Raw genomic sequence first — 19706 nt, 5'->3', positions numbered from 1 at the left:
AAGACAAATGTAGGTCCCTTGCAGTCAGAAACAGGAGAATTTATAATGGGGAGCAAGGAAATGGCTAAGCAATTAAACAAATACTTTGGTTCTGTTTTCACGGAAGAGGACACAAATAACTTCCCAAAAATGCTAGGGAGCCAAGGGTCCAGTGAGAAGGAGGAATTAAAAGAAATTAGCATTAATAAAAAAAGTAGTGCTGGAGAAATTAATGGGACTGAAAGCCGATAAATCCCCAGGGCCTGATAATCTGCATCCCAGAGTACTAAAAGAGGTAGCCATGGAAATAGTAGATGCATTGGTTGTCATCTTCTAAAATTCTATAGGCTATGGAACAGTTCCTGCAGATTGGTGGGTGGCAAATGTAACCCCACTATTTAAAAAAGGAGGGAAGAGAGAAAACCGGGAACTAAGACCGGTTAGCCTAACATCAGTGGTAGGGAAAATGCTAGAGTCTATTATAAAGGATGTGATAACCGGGCACTTCGAAAATATCAACAGGATTAGACAAAGTCAACGTGGATTTATGAAAGGGAAATTGTGTTTGACAAACCTACTGGAGTTTTTGAGGATGTAACTGGTAGAATAGATAAGGAAGAACAAGTGGATGTGGTGTATTTGGATTTTCAGAAGGCATTTGATGAAGTCCCACATAAAAGGTTAGTGTGCAAAATAAAAGCACATGGGATTGGGGGTAATATACTGGCATGGATTGAAAATTGGTTAACAGACAGGAAACAGAGATTAGGAATAAATGGGTCTTTTTCGGGGTGGTAGGCAGTGACTAGTGGGATACTGCAGGGATCAGTGCTTGGGCCCCAGCTAGTCACAATATATATCAGTGATTTGGATGAGGGAACCAAATGTAATATTTCCAAGTTTGCTGACGACACAAAACTAGGAGGGATTGTGAGTTGTGAGGAGGATGCAAAGAGGCTTCAAGGCGATTTAGACAAGTTAAGTGAGTGGGCAAATACATGGCTGATGCAGTATAACGTGGATAAATGTGAAGTTATCCACTTCGGTAGGAAAATCAGAAAGGCAGAGTATTATTTAAATGGTGATAGATTGGGAAATGTTGATGTTCAAAGGGACCTGGGTGTCCTTGTACACCAGTCACTGAAAGCAAACATGCAGGTGCTGCAAGCAGTTAGGAAGGCAAATGGTATGTTAGAAACATAGAAAAATAGGAGCAGGAGTAGGCCATTCGGCCCTTTTGAGCCTGCTCCGCCATTCAATATGATCATGGCTGATCCTCTATCTCTACCATATTCCTGCTCTCTCCCCATACCCCTTGATGCCTTTTGTGTCTAGAAATCTATCTATCTCCTTTTTAAATATATTCAGTGACTTGGCCTCCACAGCCTTCTGTGGTAGAGAATTCCACAGTTCACCACCCTCTGAGTGAAGAAATGTCTCCTAATCTCAGTCCTAAATGTCCTAAATATCCTGAGATTGTGACCCCTCGTTCTAGACCTCCCAGCCAGGGGAAACATCCTCCCTGCATCCAGTCTGTCTAGCCCTGTCAGAATTTTATACGTTTCAATGAGAACGCCTCTCATTCTTCTAAACTCTAGTGAATACAGGCCTAGTCGACCCAATCTCTCCTCATACGACAGTCCTGCCATCCCAGGAATCAGTCTGGTGAACCTTCGCTGCACTCTCTCTATGGCACGTATATCCTTTCCTTAGGTAAGGAGACCAAATCTGCACACAATACTCCAGGTGTGGTCTCACCAAGGCCCTGTACAACTGTAGTAAGACATCCTTGCTCCTGTATTCAAATCCTCTTGCAATGAAGGCCAACATACCATTTGCCTTCCTAACTGCTTGCTGCACCTGCATGTTTGCTTTCAGTGACTGGTGTACAAGGATACCCAGGTCCCTTTGTACATCAACATTTCCCAATCTATCACCATTTAAATAATACTCTGCCTTTCTGTTTTTCCTACCGAAGTGGATAACTCCCTATTTATCCACGTTCTACTGCATTTGCCATGTATTTGCCCACTCACTCAACTTTTCTAAATCGCCTTGAAACCTTGCTGCATCCTCCTCACAATTGACATATATTGTGAGTAGCTGGGGCCCAAGCACTGATCCCTGCGGTACCCCACTAGTCACCGCCTGCCACCCCAAAAAAGATCCATTTATGTTGGCCTTCATTGCAAGAGGATTTGAGTACAGGAGCAAGGATGTCTTACTACAGTTATACATCTTCTTGGTACAGGGCCTTGGTGAGACCACACCTGGAGTACTGTGCAGTTTTGGTCTCCTTACCTAAGGAAGGATATACTTGCCAAGAGGGAGTACAGCGAAGGTTCATCAGACTGATTCCTAGGATGCAGGACTGTATGAGGAGAGATTGGGTTGACTAGGCCTATATTCACTGGAGATTAGAAGAATGAGAGGGGATCTCATTGAAACGTATAAAATTCTGACCGGGCTAGATAGACTGGATGCAGGGAGAATTTTTCCCCTGGCTGGGAGGTCTAGAACGAGGGGTCACTGTCTCAGGATACGGTGTAGGACTTTTAGGACTGAGATGAGACATTTCTTCACTCAGGGTGGTGAACCTGTGGAATTCTCTACCACAGAAGGCTGTTGAGGCCAAGTCACTGAATATATTTAAGGAGGAGATAGATTTCTAGACACAAAAGGCATCAAGGGGTATGGGGAGAGAGCGGGAATATGGTATTGCAATAGAGGATCAGCCATGATATTGAATGGCGGAGCAGGCTCGAAGGGCCGAGTGGCCTACTCCTGCTCCTATTTTTCTATGTTCTATGTTTCTATTTATAAAACATCTGTGTTCCTTGATTTTACTTGCCAATATTTTTTCATGCCCTGTCTTTGCTTTCCTAATTTCCTTTTTAATTTCACCCTGCCCTTTCTGTACTCCTCTAGGCTTTCTGTAGTATTAAGCTCTCAATATCTGACAAAAGCTTCTCTTTTTTGCCTTATCCTCCCCATGTATGCTCCTTGATGTCCAGGGGGCTCTAGGTTTGGGAGACCCACCCTTTTTCTTTATGGGAACATATTTGCTCTGAACCCTCACTATCTTCTCCTTGAGTGCCTCCCACTGCTCTGACACTGATTTACCTTCAAGTAACTGTTTCCAGTCCACTTTTGCTAAATCACAGCTCAGTAAAATTGGCCTTTCCCCAATTGAGAACTTTTACCCCATGTTCAACGAATCACTACCACCAAAATGCTCTCCCACTGATGCCCAGCTTCATTAAAACTAAGTCCAGAAGTTCCTCCTCTCTTGTTGGGCTTGCTATGTACTGGCTAAAAAAGTTCTCCTGAATGCATTTTAAGAATTCTAAGCCCTCTATACCTTTTACATTGATTCTATCCCAGTTAATATTAGGGTAGTTAAAATCTCCTACTATAAATGCCCTATTGTTTTTGCATTTCTCAGACATTTGTCTACATATTTGGTCTTCTATCTCCCCCTGACTGGGTGTCTGTAGTACACTCCCAGCAGTGTGATGCCCCTTTTTTGTTCTTCAGTTAAACCCATATGGCCTCATTTGATGATCTTTCTTAAACATCAGCCCTCCTCGCAGCTGTAATTGTTTATTTAACCAATATTGCGACCCACTCCCCCTCTTTTTTTATCCCTCAACTTGTCTGAAAACCCTGTAACCAGGAATGTTCAGCTGCCATTACTGCCCTACTTTAAACCATGTTTCAGTAATAACTATGAATTTATACTTCCACGTCTCTATCTGTGCCCTCAGCTCATTTGCCATTGTTCACTAGACTCCTTGCATGAAATATATACCATTAAGCACTGCCAAACTCCATTGTTGTCTATTTTCTAGCCTGTTTCCTCTGCCTTGCAAACTCGCTTACTAATTTTCTTCCTTCCATTTCCAACTTGGCTTCGCCCCCATCTGAATCTACACTCAAAGTTCCCATCCCCCTGCCAAGCTAGTTTAAACCCTCCCCAACAGCACTAGCAAACCTCCCTGCAAGAATATTGGTCCCGGCCTGTTTGAGGTGCAACCTATCCAGCCTCCGGAATCTAAAGCCCTCCCTCCTACGCCATCTCTACAGCCATGTAGCTCTCAGCCTCGTGGATGCACTACAGTGACACCAGCGGTTGCTCGAGCTCCGAATCCCCGGAGCCCGAGCTCTTCCAGCTGATGAGACTTCCTGCACATGTGGTTGTCCAGGACACTAGAAGCGTCCTGGACTTCCCACATGGCATACGATGTGCAGTTGACAGGACTGAGGTGCCCTGCCATGCCTCTATTGGACTACAACTAAACTTCTTAGTTTAACCCACTGCCCTAACTTAGAGAGAAAAAAGACAAAGGTCATACTCACCAACCAATCACCATTGACCAGAAACTTAACTGGACCAGCCACAAGTACAGTGGCTGCAAGAGCAAGTCAGGCTGGGTATTCTGCAGAGAGAGTCTCACCTCCTGACTCCCCAAAGCCTTTCCACCATCTACAAGGTACAAGTCAGGAGTGTGATGGAATACTCTCCACTTGCCTGGATGAGTGCGGCTCGAACAACACTCAAGAAGCTCGGCGCCATCCAGGACAAGGGAGCCCACTTGATTGGCACCCCATCCACCACCTTAAACATTCACTTCCTCTACCACTGGCACACCGTGGCTGTAGTGTGTACCATCTACAAGATGCACTGCAGCAACTTGCCAAGGCTTCTTCGACAACTCCTCTCAAATCTGCGCTCTCTATCACCTAGAAGGACATGGGCAGCATGGGAACACCACCTCCAAAATCACACACCATCCTAACTTGGAAATATATTGCTGTTCCTTCATGGTCACTGGGTCAAAATTCTGGAATTCACTCCCTAACTGCACTGTGGGATTACCTTCACCACATGGACTGCAGCGGTTCAAGAAGGCGACTCAGCACCACCACCACCTTCTCGAGGGCAATTAGGGATGGGCAATAAATGCTGACCTTGCCAGTGATGCCCACATCCCGTGAATGCATTTAAAAAAAACTACCTGCTAGCCTATGACATCATTTTCGAGCTTCTGCCCGTGCTTAGCTCAGCTCTCCTGCTCTCTGGCCCACCTTTTATCCGCCGCCGATCTCGTGTAGCTTATCAGTTTCCAATATTTACCTTGATTTTGAACTTAAGTAATTGTTAGAGATCTGTAGAATAAGTTTCAGCAGTGGGAAAGAGATGCTTAGAATACACACTGGCCCAGAAATTCGGGTCGGGGGCATCCCGAGAGTGTAAGCCCCCGACCTGCACTTACCTAGCGCGCCGGCCGTTGAGCTGTGGGCCCCCGTGGAATTCCGACCCTGGGCCTGCTCCAGCTGCCGGCGCGCAGTGCTTGCGTATCCCAGGGGCGCAGTTAGTTCGATGCGTCCCCTGGGATCACGTGGGCCATGGAGAGCCAATCGGAGCAGGGAATGCCCATTCATAAGTTTGACAGGAAGAGCTGTCAAAACTTAGAATACTACGGGCCCCAAAACATCACTAAATCTTCAAATAAATTTTTTTTAAACATCACATTTTTTAAATAAACTATAAATTACATGAAATAACTATTTTAAACAATTTTAATTTTTGGAAAAAATAATTTTATTTCCTAACTGGGCTAAAAATAAACTTACCTTTCTTTAAAGTATTTAAAAATAATAAACCTGTGGGGGAAAAAAAGTTTTAATTTTAATTAATTCACCACTTACCTTGTAAAAAGCAGGTCTTACGCCTGCTTTTTAAATGTCTAACTCCTGGAGACTTACCCTCCCGGGAAAACCTGTTTAAAAAAACACATAAGTTCGATGCGCACGCGCAGCCTCTCCTGCGCACGCGTTCGAACTCTGAATCCCTTCTTTCAGGGGAACGGAAGTGCCAGTTTCCCGCTCATGCGCAGTGCATGCAGGAAACCGGCACTTCCATTGGGCCTACGGGTGAGTACCCCGTGCGTACTCACCCGTGGAGACCCGAAGTTCTGGGCCACTAGAGGTGCAAGCTCTTGAATTTGATGTGAAAATCTGCTGTGATGGTTGTCAAATTATTTTGTATAGATGGGAATACAACTGCAAAGAAAGTTCTCCAGTCTAGCTTGATTACAACAGCTGCTTTTTAAATTGTTAGAAGATTACAGCACAAAGAGATTCTTCGGCTCACCATGTCTGCCAGATTTTTGCTAGAACAATCCAAAACTAATCAAACTGCTCTGTTCTCGCTCCATAGGCTTTTATCTTCCTCCACTTCAAATATTTATCTAATTTTCCCTTAAAAGCTGCTATGTTCTCTGTCTCAGTCACTCCCTTTAGTACTCCAGCAACCTTCTGTCAAAAGAAATTTCTCTTAAACCCCCCCCCCCCTTCCTCACTCTTTGTGCCAATTTTAAATTGATGACTCCTCATCACTGACCGAGCCAGAGAAAATAGTCGCTCCCTATTCACTTGATCAAAGCTCTTTTTATTATTTAAGTAGCTTCTAATACTCTCCTCTTAGCCTTCTCTCCAGTGGAAATAGTGCCAATATCTCAAGTCTCAAATAGTTTCTCATCTGTGGCATCTTCCTAATGAGTCTATGCCACATGCTCTCTAGTACTTTAATGTCCTTTCTATAATGTGGTGCATAAAACTGTAATCAGTATTCTTAACTGTGGCCTAACCAATGTTTTGTACAAATGTAACATTATTATTTATAAAACCCAAAATATTCTTAGCCTTTCATATGGCTTTATCTACCTGCACACTCACTTTCAGGGAATTGTGGGGGTGAAATTCTACTGTGGCAGGGCTGCAAAACAGATGGTAGCAGAATGGCTACCTGTTTTGTGTCCCCTCCCAAAGTTGAATTTCACCCCCTATGTATTTGAACCCCTAGAGGTCTCTCTTCATCTACACCCTTCAGCATTTTTCCATTGAGTGTATACTCCTATTCCTTTTTTTTCCTCCCAAAATGCATTATCTTGCATGTTAAATCGTACCTGCTACCTATTTGCCCATTCTGACGCAGATTGGGTGACCGCTTTGCGGAACACCTCCGTTCAGTCCGTAAGGGTGACCCCGAGCTTCCAGTCACCTGTCATTTTAATTCACCGCTCCATTCCCACTCGGACCTCACCGTCCTTGGCCTCTTGTATTGTTCCACAGAAGCTCAACGTAAACTCGAGGAACAGCAAATCATCATCCGATTAGGCACTTTGCAGCCTTCCGGACTCAATATCGAGTTCAATAATTTCAGATCATAACCTCGGCCTCTCTTACTTTTTTCCTATTAATTTTTTTCCACCCCTTTGTTTTGGGTCCTCTTTTCCCCCCCCTCTCCTTTCCTTTTGTTTCTCTCTCTCTCACCTGGCAGCTGTCCTTATCCTGCCAGTACACTTCACACCTAATCTCAGCTGCCTTTTGTCTCCACGGGCCCATTAACATCTCATCTGGCTTCTAATACATTTTATTGTCTCCTTTTCTTTTTTTGTTCGATCGCAGCTTTGCCTTCCATCTTTTTATTTTCTTTCCAGTTTTGAAGAAGGGTTTCAACCCGAAACGTCAACTCAAATTTCTCTCCACGGATGTTGCCTGACCTGCTGAGTTTTTCCAGCATTCTCTGTTGTTATTTTGGATTTCCAGCATCTGCAGTATTTTGCTATCCTGCTACCTTGTCTGCCTGAAGACAATCCTCCTCGCAGTTTGCTTAAACCCTCTACTCGAGCAATACCTGTTTACCTTAACTCTGTTTCCAGACCATCACAACCAAAAATATTAATGATTTAGACTTCAATGTAGGGGGCATGATAAAGAAATTTGCAGATGATTCAAAAATTGTCCGTGTGGTTGACAGTGAGGAGGAAAGCTTTAGACTGTAGGAAGATATCAATGAACTGGTCAGTTGGGCAGAAAACTTTATTAGCCGAGGCATAGAATATAAGAGCAGGGAGGCTATGCTAGAACTGTATACAACACTGGTTAGGCCACAGCTTGAGTACTGCATGCAGTTCTGATCACCACATTACAGGAAGAATGTGATTGCACTAGAGAGAGTACAGAGGAGATTTACCAGGTTGTTGCCAGGACTGGAAAGCTTTAGCTATGAGGAAAGATTGGATAAGCTGAGGTTGTTTTCCTTGGAACAGAGGAGGCTGAGGGGAGATGTATAAAATTATGAAGGGCCTAGATAGAGTGGATAGGAAGGACCTATTTCCCTTAGCAGAGGGGTCAAGAACCAGGGGGCATAGATTTAAAGTAGTTGGTAGAAGGATTAGAGGGGAGATGAGGAAAAAGTTTTTCACCCAGAGGGTGGTGGGCGTCTGGAACTCACTGTCCGAAAGGGTGGTAGAGGCAGAAACCCTCATCACATTTAAAAAGTACTTGGATATGCACTTGAAGAGTAACCTACAGGGCTACGGACCTAGTGCTGGAAGGTGGGATTAGGATGGGTAGCTCTTTTCCGACTGGCACGGACACGATGGGCCGAATGGCTTCCTTCTGTGTCATAATGATTCTATAGCTTTCTATCCATGCTACTAAATTTTCTCTTACACCGTACACCTGAATTTTTCTAGCAAGCTTCTTGCGACGCATTATCGCACACCTTCTGAAAATCCCAATCCCATTGATTGCATTTCCTTTATCTAATCAAAAGAAATTTAAATTAGTCAAACACGACTTGCCTTTAACCAATCTGTGCCAATTGTCCGTGATAAACTCATGCATTTTTAAATGTTTACTAATTTTATCTTGAATTATGGATTCAGTGTTTGCCCATAACTGATATTACACTAAGGGAATAGGATGGTGATTATGTAGCTACCTGTATATATTAGCATGTGATCTTATTGGTGATTCATATTGCAAGAAATAGTGATGCTGTCAGAAAAGTAAACCACCAGTGATGATGTCCACATGTAATATAAATTGCATTATACACCAGTAAAATGTGACATTTCATCAAAAGTGCCTCATTTTATTATTGCAGTGCCTTCAGAATCCTTCTAGAAACTGATGAAGACAGGCTGCTAGTTGTTTTTAATCGGGGACTGATTCTGATGACTGAGGTAAATTAAATTGATTGGTTCTTTTTACTCATTGTATCATACTTTTATGCTAGACATTCTCCTTGGGTTCATCATCACTGTACTCCATCTTCAGTAGGCAAAAGGATGCATCCTCTATCAGACTGCAGCTCACGTTAAAAACCAATAAACAAATGGAACAAAACAGTTTTACAATCATTACAAACTATATACAGTTCTCCTTGAAATGTCAAAACAACAAAGATGCTACTCCTGTGCTATCCTCACAATAAAATTGTTCCATGAAATATGATTGCTTGTTTCTAACATGTTAGAAAATGACCACAGAGCTGCTACTGTGATAAATTCAGGCATAAATATATTTGAAGATATACTAAAAATGTATTTCTCTCAAATTGCATTTGATGAACTGTGTCAATTTTATAAGATATTTGAATTGACTGGAATGCCTTGATCAATCTGTGTCAAATTTGAATAGCTCATTAGATGGATCACTATCCAAGTACAAAGATAGCAAACAAAGCACACCGACCAAGTTCTTCCTGAACTTCACATGTCCCTGCCTTGTCCAGCGGTTTGGAAATTAGCCAGACTATAAAGTATCCTATAGAACTTGCCAAAACAGCTAGTAGTTACTGACTTTAACCCATGTTTCATGACCAGCAAGAAAGATTCATAAGTAATCTAATGAAAACAAAGCTGCTTCAATTTGTCAGTGTCTTTAGTGCATCCCATTTAATGAATAGTAGTTCTTGCTAAATATTCTCCTCGAGTTCAGTGTCACCGCCCACTCCTGTAAACCGACCTCGCATTCCCTGCGAACCTTGTGTGCCTTTACACCAAGGACCAGTGAAGGTATTTATAGTTTGGGAAAGCCTTGGTCCACATGGTTCTGTTTGCTGTCATTGTATTTGAATGGGGACCTGTCGAACAAATTTCAATCAGTCAAGTTTGCAGGAGAGCTATTTTATTGGAAAATGCAACAAAAATGTTGCGCTACCTGTGATTGTAGAATCCTGTCTGCTTTATCTGTAATTGTATCATGTTGGCCATGATTCTTCTGGTAGCCAGAAATCTAAAAATACAGCTCTGAACACTTTTTAATTTTTCAGTCTTTTAATACCTTACACATGATGTACCATGAGGCTACAGCTTGCCATGTGACTGGGGACTTGGTGGAACTTCTCTCTATTTTCCTGTCTGTTCTGAAATCAACTCGCCCATATCTGCAGCGGAAAGGTTTGTTCAATTTTGGTGGTTTTTTGGGAGGGACATTGATTTCCTGAGGAAGGCTTTTTTTAAATGAATCTCAGCAGGGTGTTCAGTAGACGAGTTAATGGCCTGTAATTTGTGCTCAGCAGCGAAGCAAAGGCGTTCGATGTTGGCCCCCTAAGTAAGCTTCCCACAAAGATCTCGCGATCTCTATGGCGAGAAGTTCCGCTTTTCCGACGTTCAGTTGATATCCGTGTAAGTTAATGGGGATAGTGCGAGTTGCTGTGACATCAATAAGCTGTCTAAGCAACCAATCATAATGCAGAATTCTCAGAAGTGAATAAGCTCCTTTTATTCTAACTTTTTAAAAATGTTAGAGACAAACAAAGATTGGGGCTCTCACGTGATGAAAAGGTAATCTTGAAATAAAGATGAACAAACATTTTTAATGAAAAAAAATTTAACTTTTAAAGTTTATTATAAATTGTAATTTTTATTACAATGGATAAATTTGACTCTCCACAAAATGAATTATAACACTAGTGTTGTTATGCTAATAAAATTTAGTTTTTAAGGGCCATAACATTTGTTTAGCAGTTAATACGCTGTTAAAACCCCAGTTACATCTAATCCAAAAATAATGAGGAGGAGGAATTCCTTGAGTGTTTAAGGGATGGTTATCTGGATCAATATGTCGAGGAACCAACTCGGGAACAGGCTATATTGGACTGGGTACTGTGCAATGAGAAGGGACTAATCAGTAATCTTGTTGTACGGGGACCCTTGGGTCAGAGCGATCATAACATGATCGATTTCTCACTCGAAATGGAGAGCGAAGAAATTGACTCAGAGACTAAGGTCCTGAATTTAAACAAGGGGAATTATGATGCCATGAGACGGGAACTGAGTAGGTCTGATTGGACAACGTTCCTGGGAGGACTGGAGGTAGATAAACAATGGCAAACATTTAAAGATAGAATGACAAAATTGCAAAAATTGTTTATACCAATCTGGCATAAAAGGAAATCTAAAAAGGTGACTCAACCGTGGATAACAGGGGAAATTAGAGACAGCATAAAATCCAAAGATAGGGCGTATAAAATAGCCAAAAAAAGCGCCAGAGCGGAAGATTGGGAACAGTTTAAGATAGAGCAAAGGAGGGCAAAGGGCATGATCAAGAGGGGCAAAATAGCTTACGAAAACAAGCTGGCGGAAAATATAAAAACTAACTCCAAAAGCTTTTATAAATATATCAAAAGGAAAAGACTGGTGAAAACCAAAGTTGGTCCATTGCAGTCAGATACGGGGGAATATATAATGGGAAATAAGGAAATGGCAGATCAACTAAATGCATACTTTGGGTCAGTCTTTACGAAGGAAGACACAAAAAACCTCCCTGGGATATCGGGAAAAATAGGGACATTGGCAAAGGAGGAACTGACGCAAATCAATATCTCTAAGGATATGGTGTTAAGGAAGCTAAAGGGATTGAAGGTGGACAAATCCCCAGGGCCTGATAACATGCATCCTAGGGTACTGAAGGAGGTGGCCCTAGAGATAGCGGATGCACTAAGGATGATTTTTCAGAATTCATTAGACTCGGGAACAGTGCCGATGGATTGGAGGGTAGCTAACGTTACCCCACTATTCAAAAAGGGGGGTAGGGAAAAAGCAGGTAATTACAGACCTGTAAGCCTTACATCAGTTGTGGGCAAAATGCTGGAGTCCATCATTAAGGATGAAATAGCGGAGCACTTAGCAAATGGGGACAGGATAGGACAGAGTCAACATGGATTTACAAAGGGTAAATCGTGCTTGACTAATCTATTGGAATTTTTTGAGGGAGTAACTGGTAGAATAGATGGGGGAGAGCCAGTAGATGTGGTGTACCTGGACTTCCAAAAGGCCTTCGATAAGGTCCCACATAAAAGATTAGCATGGAAAATTGAGGCTCATGGGATAAAGGGGAAAGTTTTGGCGTGGATAGGGAACTGGCTGTCAGATAGAAAACAGAGAGTTGGAATAAACGGCTCATTTTCTGAATGGCAGGCAGTAACAAGTGGGGTACCACAGGGATCTGTCCTGGGCCCCCAGCTGTTCACAATTTACATTAATGACCTGGATCAGGGAGTCGGATGCAGCATTTCCAAATTTGCAGACGACACTAAACTAGGAGGGGGGGTGGGCTCAGAGGAAGAGACCAGGAAGCTCCAGAGCGATTTGGACAGACTGGGCGATTGGGCGGATAAATGGCAGATGCACTATAATGTGGACAAGTGCGAAGTTATCCACCTTGGGTGCAGGAACGGGAGGGCAAATTATTATTTAAATGGCAATAGATTGGGAGAGGGGGAAGTACAGAGAGACCTGGGTGTTCTTGTACACCAGTCACTGAAGGCGAGCATGCAGGTGCAACAGGCGGTCAAGAAGGCAAACGGTATGCTGGCCTTCATAGCAAAAGGGTTAGAATACAGGAACAGGGATACCTTGCTGCAGCTGTACAGGGCACTGGTGAGACCACACCTCGAGTACTGTGTACAGTTTTGGTCGCCTCATCTGAGGAAGGATGTTCTTGCCATGGAGGGGGTGCAGCGGCGATTCACCAGGCTGATACCAGGAATGGCGGGAATGACCTATGAGGAGAGACTATGTAGTTTAGGGATGTACACACTGGAGTTTAGAAGATTGAGAGGGGACCTCATAGAAGTGTATAAAATTCTGACAGGTCTAGACAGACTGGATGCAGAAGGAATGTTTCCCTTGGCGGGTGAGAACAGAACTAGAGGACATAATTTAAGGATAAGGGCTAAACCATTTAGGACAGAGATGAGGGGGAATTTCTTCACTCAGAGAGTGGTGAACCTGTGGAACTCATTGCCACAGAGGGCAGTGTACGCCAGCTCATTAAATATATTTAAGAGGGAATTAGATATATTTCTACGGGCAAAAGGGGTTAAGGGTTACGGAGAGAAGGCGGGGACGGGATACTGAATTAAAGGATCAGCCATGATCTCATCGAATGGCGGAGCAGGCACGAAGGGCCGAATGGCCTACTCCTGCTCCTATCTTCTATGTATCTATGTATCTATGTATCTAAAAGGGTCTAACTTTAATGGGCTATTCAACAGCGATATTACTGCGGAAAAGCTGAAGTTTTCATCAATTCCCCTGATTACACCTCTTGGGGTGGTGTGATTTGGCCGGGGGGGGGGGGGCGGGCGCGCGGCCACAGCACACCAGTGTCGGAGCAGTGAATGACTGACTGCAACTTCAGGATTTCCGCGTTAGGATGCGCAAGCGTTAATCCTGAAGTTGCGGTCAGTTTTAAAGGGGTACTAACATCAAACGCTGTTCGTTTGCTGTTATTAACCACCGCAAATTCCGGGCCATTATATTTAATGGTTTATTTTAGATGCATACTCTTCCAGGCCATTATTTTTAATGGTTTATTTTAGATGCATACTCTTTTTAAAGGCTTTCTGTTCATTTTTCATGTGCCCTTTATACTGGGGGGAGGGGTTGCAAGGAGCCAAATTTATAATTGATATCCTCAGACACTTATTTTGTTCAAAAACAATACAGGAAACTCTCGATTTACCGGCACCTAAATAACCGGAAATCTCTGTTAACTGGCAAAATTCAGGAGTAGGTTCAGGTAAGTTTTACTTCATATTAGTGGCCGTTCCTGGATCTGTGGCTGTGTAACCGGGGTTCCTGCACCTGTTGCTAAGCAACAGGGACGCTTGGATCTTGTGGCCGGGGTTCCTGCACCTGTTGCTAAGCAACAGGGGCGCTTGGATCTTGTGGCCGGGGTTCTTGCACCAACAGGGAAGCCTGGATTTGTTGCTGTGTACGGCGCTCTCGTACCTTTTACTATACCTCTCTGTAATCCGGACTTTTTGATAAACCAGCACCATGCCGGTCCCGTCGGTGCCAGATAAAAAAAGAGTTTCCTGTACTTGGAGCGTTGAGACTTTCTAATTACAAAAGCCTCTAACATCATGTTAAATTTTAACCTTTATAATATTTACAGTTAAAATAAGATGCATGTACTGACATAACAATAGAATATTATTTTGTGCTGGGTCACGCATTTAAAACAGTCCGTTTGTATCTGTGTATACGATATCTTTTTAGTTTTGTTTTGGGGTTTTGAGGTGTGTTTAATATTTCTAGTTTATTTTGGTGATGGAATTTCTTGTGGTTTATAGTATATACTATACTATATAATATATTTTGTGGTTTGTAGTATACACTATACTATATAATATATTTAGTGTTGCCTTTTTGATAGTTTCCAACAAATAAATGCATTTTTTTTAAAACTATTTGCAACTAAATCAAGGATTTTCAATTTCAGATTCATTATGTTTTAACCTTGCATTTACAGATGTTAAGCAAGCCTTGATCCAGTGGCAGGAAAGAATCGAATTTGCTCACAAGCTTCTCACATTATTGAATTCCTATAGCCCTCCAGAACTTCGAAATGCCTGTATAGGTAATAGTACCTTTTAGGTTGTACTTTGGCTACAACTAAATAAATCGGCACTGGAATCTTTGATTCATCTGGGTGGGCTGGTTTCATAATTAATGTAAACTTAATGAGATGCTCTATTTGATTGGCAGGGTGGTGCTGGGGTATAGCTCTCTGTGATGTGGGGTTTGAGCCCAGCACAGATTGACTAGATGAAAGTGTCTTCTCTCTGTTGGTTAGAAGTGTCCTGCATGAAATTACTTTGGCCAATTTCTACCCAATTGTTGCTCCACAGCATAAAACTAGAATTCATCACAATTTCGCACTTATCACTGCGAGACGTTAAGTGTTGGTTGGTATGGGAAATGGGGGGGGAAAACTTACGGAGTGTTCTCCTGAAATTGTGGGTAAGGCACCTTGTTGCCTTAAAAAAAAATAATTAGCTTTATGTTTTGGTGTCTTAAAGAAGTGCTCCAAACCCCAGTGTCAACGCATCTCATCAACTCGACTGTGAATATGGTCTAGTATTGCATTAATACTATGTTTGGCTCCCAATAAAGTTGGCCAGCGGGTTATTTCTAACTCTTTCCCAGTTTTCAATGCCCCTGACTTGAGCAGAGAAAGGGGAAAATCTGAAATGTGATTTAGGTGTATTACTGATAAATAGCATAGCAACACTAGTGTTAACTCTGAAACTGTCCACATACCAGTTCCTGAAGCCCTCCAGCTGCAAGTCAATTAGTGAATCTGCCCAGTGTTACATTGCATTGGTGTCAAAATGCTGCAACACAGTGGCTTGTACCCACAATTCACCATCCAGTAAGTTCCTGATCTCAACCAGTTTGTCAATAGAGAAGCTGAGTTACTTTCCCACAATATGTGAAGGCCGTTCTTTGCAGGCAAAAAGGGAAATGAGGTGAGTCCATCTGCGTTGTACTCATTCGCCTCCTAATGGAAGGCCTCAGCAGCAGCATTGAGGAATTGGCAAACCATCTTGGCATATGGAGGTGTGTTTGGCATGACTAATCTGAAGAAGGGGAACGACAAAATATAAATTTTAAATGACTTTTTTCTGATTTATTTAGGATACTTTAAAAAACTTTTCCATTGTACATATTACTACTCTTATGACGTGTCAGTTGCTCTCTCCGTCCTCCAAAAGATTTACTAACATGTTTATACTGACTACAATGCTGATGGGAAATCAAATGCAAGGTAGTTAGGGCATGGGATTGATCTGTTGTGAAATTGATTGAGAATGCCAGAACTATTTTTTCATGAGACTTGATGACCATGAGAGAGAAGGAATGCACATATCGATTGTAACCTGGGTCTTGAGGTAGAACATCAGCATTTTAGTTCAGTAGTTAGAGACCAGAATAACTTAATTAAAGCAGTACGTTGCACCATTTTGGAGGACTTGTCCACAGAGATACTGTATTTCCAGTAATATTGGCAAGAAAATCATATCTCTTTAATTGGCCACTTCATTGCACTCAGTTACCAAAAGAATTGCAATTTCTTTTTATCCATTCATGGGATGTGGGCATCGCTGGCAAGGCCAGCATTTATTGCCCATCCCTAATTGCCCTTGAGAAGGTGGTGGTGAGCCGCCGCCTTGAACCACTGCAGTCAGTGTAGTCAAAATACTCCCACAGTGCTGTTCGGTTGGGAGTTCCAGGATTTTGACCCAGTGACAATGAGGGAACAGCAATATATTTCCAAGTCAGGATGGTGTGGAACTTGGAGGAGGTGGTGGTGTTCCCATGCGCCTGCTGCCCTTGTCCTTCTAGGTGATAGAGGTCACGGGTTTGGGAGGTGCGTCGAAGAAGCCTTGGCAAGTTGCTGCAGTGCATCTTGTAGATGGTACACACTGCAGACACGGTGCACCGGTGGTGGAGGGAGTGAATGTTTAAGGTGGTGGATGGGGTGCCAATCAAGTGAGCTGCTTTATCCTAGATGGTATCGAGCTTCTTGAGTATTGTTGGAGCTGCACTCATCCAGGCAAATGGAGAGTATTCCATCACACTCCTGACTTGTGCCTTGTAGATGGTGGAAAGCCTATGGGGAGTCAGGAGGTCAGTCACTTGCCACAGAATAATCTGTTGCTTGTAGCTACAGTATTTATGTGGTTGGTCCAGTTAAGTTTCTGGTCAATGGTGACCCCCAGGATGTTGATGGTGGTGGATTCCACAATGGTAATGCCATTGAATGTCAAGTGGAGGTGGTTAGACATTCTCTCGTTGGAGATGGTCATTGCCTGGCACTTGTGTGGCACGGATATTACTTGCCACTTATCAGCCTAAGCCTGCATGCGGGCACGGACTGCTTCATTATCTGAGGAGTTGCGAATGGTACTGAACACTGCAATCATCAGCGAACATCTCTACTTCTGACCTTATGGAGGGAATGTCATTGAGGAAGCAACTGAAGATGGTTGGGCCTAGGACCTGCCCTGAGGAACTCCTGCAGGGATGTCCTGGGGCTGAGATGATTGGCCTCCAACAACCACAGCCATCTTCCTTTGTGCTAGTTATGACTCCAGCCAGTGGAGAGTTTTCCCCCAATTCCCATTGACTTCAATTTTACTATGGCTGCTTGATGCCACACACCGGTCAAAAGTTGCCTTGATGTCAAGGGCTGTCACTATCACCTTTCATAGAATCATAGAAAGTTACAGCACGGAAGGAGGCCATTTCGGCCCATTGTGTCCGCGTCGGCCAACAAAGAGCTATCCAGCCTAATCCCACTTCCGAGCTCTTGGTCCGTAGCCCTGCAGGTTAGAGCATCCCAAGTGCACATCCAAGTATGTTTTAAATGTGGTTAGGGTTCCTGCCTGTACCACCCTTTCAGGCAGTGAGTTCCAGATCCCCACAACCCTCTGGGTGAAGAAATTTCCCCTCAAACCTCCTCTAAACCTTCCCCCAATTACTTTAAATCTGTGCGCCTCGTTTTTGACCCCTCTGCTAAAGGAAATAGGTCCTTTCTATCCACTTTATCTATGCCCCTCATAATTTTATACACCTCAATAAGGTCTCCCCTCAGCCTCCTCTGTTCCAAGGAAAACAGACCCAGCCTATCCAGTCTTTCCTCATAGCTAAGATTCTCTACTCCCAGCAATATCCTTGTAACTCTCCTCTGTACCCTCTCTAGTGCAATCACATCTTTCCTATAATGTGGTGACCAGAACTGCACGCAGTATTCTAGCTGCGGCCTAACTAGTGTTTTATACAGTTGAAGCATAACCCCCCTGTTCTTGTATTCTATGTCACGGCTAATAAAGGCAAGCATTCCGTATGCCGCCTTAACCACCTTATCTACTTGGCCTGCTACCTTCAGGGATCTGTGGACATGCACTCCAAGGTCCCTTTGTTCCTCTACACTACTCACTGTCCTACTATTTAATGTGTATTCTCTTTCCTTGTTAACCCTCCCCAAATGCATTACCTCACACTTCTCCAGATTGAATTCCATTTGCCACTGTTCTGCCCACCTGACCAATTTATTGATATCTTCCTGCAGTCTACAGCTTCCTTCAGTATCAACCACACAGCCGATTTTAGTATCATCTGCAAACTTCTTAATCATACCCCCTATATTCAAGTCAAGATCGTTGATATATACCACAAAACGCAAGGGACCTAGTACTGAGCCCTGCGGAACCCCACTGGAAACAGCCTTCCAGTCACACAAACACCCATCAACCATTACCCTCTGCTTCCTGTCTCCAAGCTAGTTTTGAATCCAACTTGACACTTTGACCTGGATCCCATGGGCTTTTAACTTCGTGACCAGTCTGCCATGTGGAACCTTATCAAAAGCCTTGCTAAAGTCCATCTACACTACATCAAACACACTACCCTCATCTACTCTCCTTGTTACCTCCTCAAAAAAATTCCTCTGGAATTCAGATCTTTTGTCCATGTTTGGACCAAGGCTGTAATAAGGTCTGTAGCCGAGTGGTCCTGGCGGAACCCAAACTGAGCATGGGTGAGCAGGTTATTGGTAAGTAAGTGCCGTTTGATTGCACTGTCGGTGACACCTTCCATCACTTTGATGATTGAGAATAGGCTGATGGGGCAGTAATTGGCTGGATTGGATTTGTCCTGCTTTTTGTGGACAGGACACACCTGTTCAATTTTCCACTTTGTTGGGTAGATGCCAGTTTTGTGGCTGAACTGAAACAGCTTGGCTAGAAGCGCGGCTAGTTCTGGAGCACAAATCTTCAGCACTACAGCCGGATGTTGTCGGGGCCCATAGCCTTTGCTGTATCCAGTGCACTCAACCGTTTCTTGGTATCGCGTTGAGTGAATGGAATTGGCTGAAGACTGGCTTCTGTGATGGTGAGGACCTCAGGAGGAAGCTGAGATGGATGCAAAAGCTTAAGCCTTGTTTTTTGCACTTGTGTGCTGGGCTCTGCCATCATTGAGGATGGGGATGTTCATGGAGCCACCTCCTCCCGTTGTTTAATTGTCCACCACCACTCATGACTGGATGTGTCAAGACTGCAGAGCTTTGATCTGATTGTTGGTTGTGGGGTCACTTAGTTCTGTCTATAGCATGCAGCTTCCGTATCACCATACAATTCAAGCATGTGTTTTTGTACTTAACTTTCTATAAAGGCATCTGCATCTTGATAAATTTATGACTGCACTCAAATCAACTCATTTAGTAAATTAATCATTATAATTTTTTTTTAAAAAGCTCAAACTGGTCAATGGCTGGGATTTTTAAAAAAAAATCTTGTACAGTATATGAAATGCTTCTTTCTAATCAAGTTAAACAAGATTGTCATTGCTTTCTAGATGTTCTAAAAGAACTTGTACTTCTGAGTCCTCACGATTTCCTTCACACCTTGGTGCCATTCCTTCAGCACAATCATTGCACCTACCACCACAGTAATATACCAAGTAAGTGCAACCTTTATGCAATTAACTGGCAGGTAGTAGAAAATTGAATCTCTTCCTTGTCTTTGCCAGATTTTGAAGATTCTGAGATTCTGTTTCACTCCCTATCTTTTAAAC

General features: G+C 43.1%; 1 protein-coding gene across 5 annotated transcripts in view; it reads left to right on the top strand.

Annotated features, from left to right (window-relative positions):
* usp34 (ubiquitin specific peptidase 34) overlaps positions 1-19706 on the top strand; it is a 277821-nt gene that overhangs the window by 239751 nt on the left and 18364 nt on the right. For all 5 annotated transcript variants that reach the window (XM_085981444.1, XM_085981442.1, XM_085981443.1 and 2 more), the window contains exons 69-72: positions 8939-9017; positions 10109-10235; positions 14599-14706; positions 19488-19592. In XM_085981444.1, the coding sequence (XP_085837570.1) occupies positions 8939-9017; positions 10109-10235; positions 14599-14706; positions 19488-19592 (419 nt within the window). The remainder of the gene's footprint in view (positions 1-8938; positions 9018-10108; positions 10236-14598; positions 14707-19487; positions 19593-19706) is intronic.

Source organism: Somniosus microcephalus, chromosome 3 (genome assembly GCF_052327205.1).
Source record: "Somniosus microcephalus isolate GS21.2 chromosome 3, FLI_Smic_1.0, whole genome shotgun sequence".
NCBI lineage: Eukaryota > Metazoa > Chordata > Chondrichthyes > Squaliformes > Somniosidae > Somniosus > Somniosus microcephalus.
The sequence above is the reverse complement of the archived record's forward strand: the minus strand, read 5'-3'. Positions and strand labels throughout refer to the sequence as shown.